This window comes from Maylandia zebra, linkage group LG23 (genome assembly GCF_041146795.1).
Source record: "Maylandia zebra isolate NMK-2024a linkage group LG23, Mzebra_GT3a, whole genome shotgun sequence".
Classification (NCBI taxonomy): Eukaryota; Metazoa; Chordata; class Actinopteri; order Cichliformes; family Cichlidae; genus Maylandia; species Maylandia zebra.
The window spans coordinates 28,661,616-28,671,745 of record NC_135188.1 but is presented as its reverse complement, the minus strand read 5'-3'; the positions used below and the strand labels follow the sequence as shown (position 1 = coordinate 28,671,745).

The following is a 10,130-nucleotide window of genomic DNA, read 5'->3' as shown; positions in this document are numbered from 1 at the left end:
AAATGGGGGAGGGGCAAAGTAGTCTTCAAAACATTATTAATACCTGGAAGCTTCAATTTTAATAATTTTTTTTCATTTTATTTTTGCTAAATGTTAAGCTACCGGAAATGCGTCACACTATTCCTAAATACATCCGGGCCACAACCCCGCCGCTCAGTGAGCGTAAACAAAGCAAAAAAGGAAAAGAAAAATCAACAAAAACAGCGATTTATTCGCTTTAAACGACTGAAGCGAATAAAACAAAGTTACCAGCTGCATAATATTAAACGGGTTATGGATACAGGAGGAGCAACGGTGAGAGATATGCACACATAATGCATGAACAGTCAACATAACGGTCATATTTAAATGGATGGCGTGATTTGCTCCTAATTGTACCTGTGGGGGCAGAAAGCTCGTTTTCTGGTTCACTTTAAAGGCTGTTTTCGTGTAATCTTTCTCTGAATTCTAATAAGAGCGAAAACGATGATAATAAAGAGCAGACGGTGTTTGTAACCTGCCTGTTTTCTGTGTAGACGCGGAGGGTGAGGGAGCTGCCGCCTCTCCCACAGGTGAGTAAATCAAACCTCATCTGAGCTAACAGCTCTGTAGCTCCTCTGTAATAACTTTTAATAAAAATCAACAAGAACCTGTTGATTTGTCACGTGGTGGCTGGTTTTTATTCATTTTATTTACTTTATGTTATTTACACATTTATTTATCCAGACGTTTTCGGTCTTAAATTATAACAAAAAAGTTATTGATAGAGAAAATATTGAATTAGTAGCTTATTAGAGAAATATTAAAGTGATCCACACTTGGTTTTACATTTCCTTTAATAATAATAAGTTTTATTTCTGTAGCACCTCGCAAAATGTACTAAAATCATTAAGACATTAGAGACATACAGTCCTGTGCAAAAGTGTTGCGCCACCCTTCATTTTTTTTCTTTTGTGCTCTTAAGCAACAACTTATTCAATGAAACAGGAGAAAGTCGAGTAAAAGCACCCAGAGATCTGATAAACTCCTCACACAGACTTGAACAATCAGACTTGGTGAATTTAAAGCCTGTTTTTAAGGGATTTGGTTTTTATTTCTGAAAAATCTTAGTGATTTCCTTCTCGGTTTACGTCAGATGAAGTACTTCCTGGATGTTTTTACTCACCGACACACTCATAAATACACACTGCCGCTCCAAGACACTGAAAAAGGGGCTTGACCTGTGCTCGGAGTAATCCTCAGTCCTGGCAGATGTACTAACACAGATTTAGCCGAGAATAAAACAGTCAGGATGTCATGTGTCACTTAACTCCTGTCTCGCTAGTTTCTTGGGGGAGAAATGGCTAGAAAGACGCCGGTAAGATGCTTGCTTCGGTTGTTTTATCCGACTCTGGGTTATAACTGAAAGTTCTTGAACTTTTTACGTTAAAATCTTAACTTTTTCATTGGTTATGCAAGTGCTGGTGGCTTAGATAATCTCTTATAATGGGCTTATCCTGTTTTGTAAGAGCAGCCATATCACTTTCAGGCAGTTTGTGTCTAAATTTCGAAATTACGTTTCTTTGGTTCTTGTGTTCTTGTTACCGAAGGAGTGATAGTTATTAGATATGTTTAAGATGCGTTTGATGGCACCAAAAAGCTTTCCAGTCAGATTTTCTCAGACTCTGGTGTGTCTAGTAGCAGTGTATACCCAAGGGTCAGTTTTAGGGTCTTGTTCTTGCAGGATTTCAAATAAAAAGGTCATAAAAAGTGTTTAGTTTTGTTTCTAGATTTACTAGAATGTGTTCATAACTTGTGTTGTTCCGTTGGTATGGACAGAAATTCAGAAAATATAACTCTAGGTCTTATTTCCCAATTATTTTTACATAGGTTTCTTTTTTGGTGTGACTGATTTGGGAATGAAAAAACTGCATTTAGTGTGTTAAACTTCAACCCAAATCTATAAAAGAAGGAATAAAAATGTTCTTTAGAGGGGTTTTTATGAGTGAACAAAGGGAGAAATCTGACTTCTGTGTTTCACTGTGTTTCTCCAGAGAGGCCAGCGATCTCTTCCCACAATGTCGAGGTGGGTAAACATCTTCATTTCAAGCAGCTACTGTGGTGTAATGCTAAAGGGGACCTATGAAGCTTTTTTGCCATGCAGATGCAAGAGGGGTGTGTGTGTGTGTCTCAATGATCCAGGAGCATCCCGGTGACAGTCTTTGTGTTTTTCCGCACGACATCACAAGGCAAAAGTAGCAACTAAGTAAATTGGAGATAAGTGAATAAGAGGAACAATGGACAGGAAACTTTCCAATCCGATTGAATTTATATATAGTCAGTCCTTAAACAGTGAGTGGAAAAGCACAAGATCTGAACTCTGATCAACTTTCAACACTGATGAGGCAGCAATAGATTGCCATCATATTAAAGAAGCATGTAACAAAATACAAATGAAATAATAATAATAATAATAATGATAATAATACCTACTGAATTAGAGGTCACAATAAGTCAGCCAGACTTCAGACTGCTCTGTATCTTCATTTTTTTCTACCTGGGTCTGTACGACATCAGAGAAAGGGGCTATCAGTCATATGGTCATCCCAGACTCAAAAGCCTCACACACCTGTCAATTCTAATATAGTTATGGTGGGGAGGAGCTAAAACGGCTGCTTTTAGACAGGGGATGAACTGAAGGGCTGCACCAAAGCCCAGGATAAGATAAATGAGGATGATTTTGGACTCTGATTCATGCAAAGTGACTCTAGTAGAGTCCAAGAATAAAAAACTGAAGCAGTAAATGAGCAAACGAAGTCCACTTTAAACAGCAAAACTAAACTTTTCTTCTCTCTTTTCTTTGTTCTTGCGACCTGTGCACATGTGAAGTCAAGACACAGGTGGGTAAAAATATTTCTAATAAACAAGTTGCATTTCGTCTCAAACTCATTTTTTATGTGACTTAGCTTTATTTATTTATCCCTTCATGTGCACAGAAGATGTTCCAGCACCAAAGCACAAGAAGAAGAGAGCGAAAAAGGAGACAAATGGGGTGGACGATACAGACGGTAAGAAACAGCTTTGTGTTCTCATATTTGATGCTTCACGAACATGAATTTAAAGGTTTGAAGGGCTTCTTTAATATAACCTTTTCATGCACCTCACTGTATCTTCACCGCTCACACCATGAGCATATTTCTCATTGTCATCCAAATTATCTTCAATTTGCCGTCATGAGCCCAAAGAAAGCTTTGAACTGTTGAGCAGTGTAAAACTCGTTATACAGTGGGGCAAAAAAGTATTTAGTCAGCCACCGGTTGTGCAAGTTCCCCCACTTAAAATGATGACAGAGGTCAGTAATTTGCACCAGAGGTACACTTCAACTGTGAGAGACAGAATGTGAAAAAAAAATCCATGAATTCACATGGTAGGATTTGTAAAGAATTTATTCGTAAATCAGGGTGGAAAATAAGTATTTGGTCACCTCAAACATGGAAAATCTCTGGCTCTCACAGACCTGTAACGTCTTCTGTAAGAAGCTTTTCTGTCCCCCACTCGTTACCTGTATGAATGGCACCTGTTTGAACTCATCATCTGTATAAAAGACACCTGTCCACAGCCTCAAACAGTCAGACTCCAAACTCCGCCATGGCCAAGACCAAAGAGCTTTCGAAGGACACCAGGAAAAGTATTGTAGACCTGCACCAGACTGGGAAGAGTGAATCTACAATAGGCAAGCAGCTTGGTGTGAAAAAATCAACTGTGGGAGCAATCATCAGAAAATGGAAGACATACAAGACCACTGATAATCTCCCTCGATCTGGGGCTCCACGCAAGATCTCATCCCGTGGGGTCAAAATGATCATGAGAACGGTGAGCAAAGATCCCAGAACCACACGGGGGGACCTGGTGAATGACCTGCAGAGAGCTGGGACCAAAGTAACAAAGGTCACCATCAGTAACACACTACAACGGCAGGGAATCAAATCCCGCAGTGCCAGACGTGTTCCGCTGCTGAAGCCAGTGCATGTCCAGGCCCGTCTGAAGTTTGCCAGAGAGCACATGGATGATACAGCAGAGGATTGGGAGAATGTCATGTGGTCAGATGAAACCAAAGTAGGACTTTTTGGTATAAACTCAACTCGTCGTGTTTGGAGGAAGAAGAATACTGAGTTGCATCCCAAGAACACCACACCTACTGTGAAGCATGGGGGTGGAAACATCATGCTATGGGGCTGTTTTTCTGCCAAGGGGACAGGACGACTGATCCGTGTTAAGGACAGAATGAATGGGGCCATGTATCGTGAGATTTTGAGCCAAAACCTCCTTCCATCAGTGAGAACTTTGAAGATGAAACGAGGCTGGGTCTTCCAACATGACAATGATCCAAAACACACCGCCCAGGCAACAAAGGAGTGGCTCCGTAAGAAGCATTTGAAAGTCCTGGAGTGGCCTAACCAGTGTCCAGACCTCAACCCCATAGAAAATCTGTGGCGGGAGTTGAAAGTCCGTGTTGCTCGGCGACAGCCCCAAAACATCACTGCTCTCGAGAAGATCTGCATGGAGGAATGGGCCAAAATACCAGCTACTGTGTGTGCAAACCTGGTAAAGACCTATAGTAAACGTTTGACCTCTGTTATTGCCAACAAAGGTTATGTTACAAAGTATTGAGTTGTATTTTTGTTATTGACCAAATACTTATTTTCCACCCTGATTTACGAATAAATTCTTTACAAATCCTACCATGTGGATTCATGGATTTTTTTTTCACATTCTGTCTCTCACAGTTGAAGTGTACCTCTGGTGCAAATTACTGACCTCTGTCATCATTTTAGGTGGGGGAACTTGCACAATCGGTGGCTGACTAAATACTTTTTTGCCCCACTGTATATGGCTTGCTCATGAAAGCCTGCACATATATAACAGCATTTATGTTCACTAAAGTCCTAAAAAACAAATTGTTACCATTAAAATTCTTCCATAACTCTGGAGAATAATTTTAAGTAAAGGATAACAACATAAAACCACAAAGAAGGAGAGTAGACTTTTCAAATTTGTCCTAAAATTTCTGTATAAAAATTTCAATTTCCTCATTTGCCTCCACCCACTGTTTAAAATAAAGCTGTAGCTTCTTGTGCCACCTTCAGATCAGGGGATGGAGATGGGAGGCATGGGCAGCCGCAGGGCTTCTGGAATCGGGGATCATCTGACCCTTGAAGCCACAGTCGAGGCCCCGCCACAGAGGAGGAGGAAGAAGAAGAAAACTGCCACTATAGGTGAATTCAAGAATTCTGTCTCTGCTAGTTGTCGCTGCTTTATATTGCAAGGTAGGGACCCTGTAATAATACAGAGAGACCTCCAACAATCAGACAACGTCCTAAGAGCAAGCGACGGTGGAAGGAAAAACCTCCTTTTAACAGGAACAAACCTCCAGCAACCGTGTGCCGCCACCAGTTGGGGGTGAGGGGAGAAAGACTCTTTAATAATAACTTCAGCTAGCTCCATATTTTTAACTATAGACTCTACTGGAGTGGCTTTGCATGATTCACAGCTCAAAGTAATCCTTATGGAGCTTATTGTGAATCTTGCATCAGCCCCCTCAGTTCATCATCTACCTGAAACAAGCTACTTTAGCTCTTCCCACTTCAAACCAGCTTTCTTATGATTGTCTGCCTCTCACAAACGGCAGGTGGGTGGAGCTTCTGCGACTCTATGACAGACTGCAGAGCCAAATTTAGAAAAAAGTGTCTGAATGTGAGCAGTTAGAGCAATCTGAGGACTGAACTTTTGGCTGAAACTGAAACTTTGCCCATGTTGTGAATCCTGGATTTCAGGTCTTGAGGACGACCACGCCGACCTGGTGAACGGAGACACCGCGGACCAGACCACAGATGGAGAAGAAGTGGTCAGGAAACCCCGAAAGAAAAAGTAAGAATTTATTATTTTAATACAGGTGCACTAATTGTAAATTTCTGGCTTGATATCCACATTTAAAGAAATCATTTGGCTGACAGTTGATTTTTATAATGTTGCTGTTCTTGTTTATTCCCCTTTATTGACTCTGAGACACACAAGTGTTCACAATAAATTAATAACTGAGCTGATGTAAACCATCATTGAAGGAGAACAAATTCAAACGTACGCTGGGCCTCGATATGGCAACAGCACCGCCTACAACTGCAAAGCTCTCCAGCGAGTAGTGCGGTGCTCTGAACGGATAATTGGAGGTGAGCTTCCCTCCCTCCAAGACATCTACAGGAAGCGCTGCCTGAGGAAAGCGGGGAGGATCATCAAGGACTCCAGTCACCCCAGCCATAAACTGTTCAGACTACTTCCATCAGGAAGGAGGTTCTGCAGCATCCGGTCCCGTACCAGCAGACTGAGAGACAGCTTTTTCCATCAGGCCATCAGACTGCTGAACACGTCATAGACACCTCAGTTTCACTACTGGAACTTTAACATTATGCACTCCATACTGTACAGTAACGCCACTGTTTTGCACATGTCTCACTCTGTATATTTTTATATATTTTATTTATTGTTGGCTCTATTTAATTTGTAAAATATGTGTACACACACACACACACACACACGTAGAAAAATATTCAGTATACACATCCAGAAATGCATATACTATTATATATTGTACATATATTTATTAGTTTCAGATGTAGCCATTCTTGTATTTTGCTTGTTTACATTATTGTATTTTGCACAACTCTGTTGCTTGTGAAGCTCGAACACAAGAATTTCACTCACATGTGCTGTACCAATGTACCTGCACATGTGATGTGACAATAAAAGTGATTTGATTTGATTTGATTTGATATTTGCAAGTTACTATCTTTAATGTTGTGACCTGAGAATAGTCTGGCTTTTTAGTTTTAAATTTTTTTTTTAACTTGCCATACACTCTTCAGGAAGTCCAAAGTTGTCGAGACGCAGCTTCCCGATGAGCTGGACATACCGGAGGATGACATCATCGCCGACACCCCTCCTCCATTGCCGCAGCATTCCCTGTTTGCCGCCCCACAGGGTCAGAGCCAGCCGGTCGGGAAGGTGTTTGTGGAGAGAAATAGTGAGTGACAGAAGAAGAAGAAGACGATATTGATGATGAGGCTGTTTGTTTAACTTTTTTTATGTGTTTGCATGCAGAGCGTTTCCAGGCTGCTGAACGCTCCGATTGGAGGAAGATCAGCGACCCGATGGACAACATGGCAGACTTCCAGCACATGCAGCCACTGTGGACCACCAGAGATGTTTCCATCAGAGTGCATGGAGGCTTCAGGTAACAGCAAAGTGTCTCCTGTATGACTATAAAAATCCCGAGTCCGTCCTCCCATCCCAGTGTTCCTCCTCTCCTCTGTTCATGCTCCAGGGTGTTCGGTCTATACTGTCAGGGCTTCCTGGCCGGCTACGCCGTGTGGAACGTGGTGATGGTGTACATGCTAGCCGGGCAGCACCTCACCTCCCTGTCCAACCTGCTTGAGCAGTACCAAAGCGTGGCGTATCCCTCCCAGTCTCTGCTCTACATGCTGCTGGCCATCAGTACAGTGGCAGCCTTCGACAGGTAAAGCTGCACATTGGAAATCCATCATGGTTCGCCACGTTGCAAACAAAAACACATCACACCTTCTGGCAAATTAGAATCACCAAATAGCCAAACCCTACTGTGCGAGCAAAATGGACACAAAGAGAACACACGCAGGCACGGTATTTGCAAGAAAAACTTTGGTATTTGTGAGAAAAACTTGTTATACATTTATATTTACAAGAAACAAGATATGAGCTTGCAAAACAATTTTTTATTTTTGATATTTGCAAACCAAAAAATCGGTGTTTGTATATTTTCCAGAATGTTAATATTCATAAAAAAAAGTTTGATATTTGTGCACAAAAATGTTAAATTTTTTTAATATTTGCAAACGAAAAATGTGATTGGCTAGCAAAATTTTATAATTTTTATATTTGCTGACAAATGTGGTATTTTCGATCAAAATGTTGCTATTTGCAAACAAAAAAATTTGCTTTTTAAAAACATATATTTGTAAACAAAACATTTTGGATTTAACAGTTGCAAACAAAAAACAGGTTTATTGTATCCGGTTGTTCAGTGATGACGCGACGAATCCTACTTCCGGGCCTAAAGTAGTCTGCGTTTAATATGGCTTTTGTGTTGTTAACATGTTTAATGTTTTGTATTTTCTTCTATTTAATCTCAAAAAGCTCCTAAAACAGTCAGTGATCCCTGTTGACCTCCCTCGGCTTTTATTACCACTAATCATTTATTTAAGCTCAGTTTTTAAAACCTTAGGATGTAACTACAGCCCAGCCCATGCAGCAGTATATGAATGACTAACCTCGTATTGTGGATGGATTATCTCAGTTGTTCTCCTGGCTGAAGTTTGGTCCTTTTACAGCATCCTGCCATGCGATTACATTTGTTCCTGACCACCGAGAACACTCACGTTAACTTTTATCGAGTGGAAAAAAAGTTAGCTTGTTTATATTATGCTAACATAGCTGTGTCGCTAGCGGTCACGTAGCACATCATTATATACCAGCTAGCCCAACTTCAGTAACCCTACAAACGTCACTGCTGTCTAGTTTTCTGTCTTCATTTATGCTGGAAGTGATAGCAGAGCTGTACGTTTTAATTTGTTTCCAAAACCCCGCAGTCAGGACATGCTATATTGTATTTAGATAGAAGCTAGCGAGCTAACTCCCTGCTAACTTCTAACGCCGTTAAATGTCATAAATTCCGTTTTCATGGATGCCTGGATGTTAAACTCAATTGTTACACCTGGTAGAGCAGAACGCTGATCATTTTATTAAAGATGAAAGACTTTAGACAGTTTTTCAACTCTCAGTAATGCCATAGTGATCGTTTGATATATGGACCTGCAGTGGAGTTTAGACCCAGACACGGCTAGTGACGTCAGACTGAACAACCGGATTATAAATACTTTTGTATTTGCAAATAAAACGTCACTATTTTGCAGTCAAAATTTTCAGATTTTTATGTTTGCAAACAAAAATTTTGTATTTGCAAACAAAAAGGGGTTATTTGTTTATTTTGTGAATAACGCTTTCTTATTTACAAACAAAACTTTTGATAGGAGCAGGTGTCTTAAGTAAATCTGCAACATCATATAAGTGGTGGTGCAGTTCAAACTGTACCCAGTTAAAAAGAACGTGTTGAAACTTTGAGCTCAGGTGAGGGGCTATAGAGCTGGGGTGGGACAGGGATCTCACTTTATAAATCTTGTAATTAAAAGTGTGAAGTGAATGAATACTGCATCCATTTACGCTATGAATTAGATGTTTGTGTTTTCTACAAATGAAACTCTCCTCAGGGTGAATCTGGCCAAAGGCCCCGTGGCTCTGCGGGAGTTCATCACGCTGGATCCGGTGGCTCTCGCCTCGTTCTGTGAGTCCTCCTTCCTTCTCTGTCTGTGCTTCAGAAACACATCATCGTGGGCTCTGTTTGGGATTCAGTTGACACGCTTTGCTTTTTGCACACAGTGTATTTCTCAGCGCTCGTCCTCTCTCTGAGCCAGCAAATGACCAGCGATCGGATCAACCTCTATTCCAACAACACGGCACTACTGTGAGCTTGCTGGAATAATCTGATATTCCGATATCATTAAAAAGTCTGGTTTTGATACAGAGACTGACCTGATTCTGCTTTAGGCCTACAGGGTTGGAGCACCAAATTCTCCACCCATGGGTGACTGTCAACCTGGTGGTGGCCCTGCTGGTGGGCCTGGCCTGGATTTTAATCGCCATCAGACCTGAGACCGACTACACGGAGGGTGAGAGAGAGCAGTGTGGGTTGAGCATTTCTGCTTAAAAAAGGAAAAGCCAACTTAAAACATTTATTTTTGTTTTCTTATCCTTCCTCCTCAGGTTACCTAATGGCCATGGAGATTGAGCCTCCAAAGCTAGAGGACAAATCAGAAATGACCGCCTGAGAGAATTAAGAAATTACTGTACAGCTTTTTTTGTCATTTTGCACATATTTTTGCATTTTGTCGTGAATGTTGTTTAAGTTATTTTTGTACGTTTGAAATATGTTTATTTCTTTTTAAATACAGAGATTTAAAGAATAGTTTTTTCTCTCTTTTGTTTACAGTTGTTTCTCTACATGAAACCCTTGAAAGAAAGCATTC

At 40.8% G+C, this 10,130-nt stretch overlaps 1 protein-coding gene across 1 annotated transcript; it reads left to right on the top strand.

The window, feature by feature from the left end:
• The first annotated feature begins 116 nt into the window (after positions 1 to 116).
• tmem237b (transmembrane protein 237b) lies at positions 117 to 10,069 on the top strand. Its single transcript, XM_004571269.3, has 14 exons — positions 117 to 294; positions 516 to 551; positions 2,013 to 2,044; positions 2,848 to 2,858; positions 2,955 to 3,026; positions 5,106 to 5,234; positions 5,793 to 5,886; positions 6,879 to 7,036; positions 7,114 to 7,246; positions 7,337 to 7,528; positions 9,315 to 9,388; positions 9,484 to 9,568; positions 9,652 to 9,773; positions 9,868 to 10,069. The coding sequence occupies exons 1-14, from the start codon at positions 274 to 276 to the stop codon at positions 9,930 to 9,932; spliced, it is 1,224 nt and encodes a 407-aa protein (XP_004571326.1). The 5' UTR covers positions 117 to 273; the 3' UTR covers positions 9,933 to 10,069.
• Positions 10,070 to 10,130: the final 61 nt, after the last annotated feature.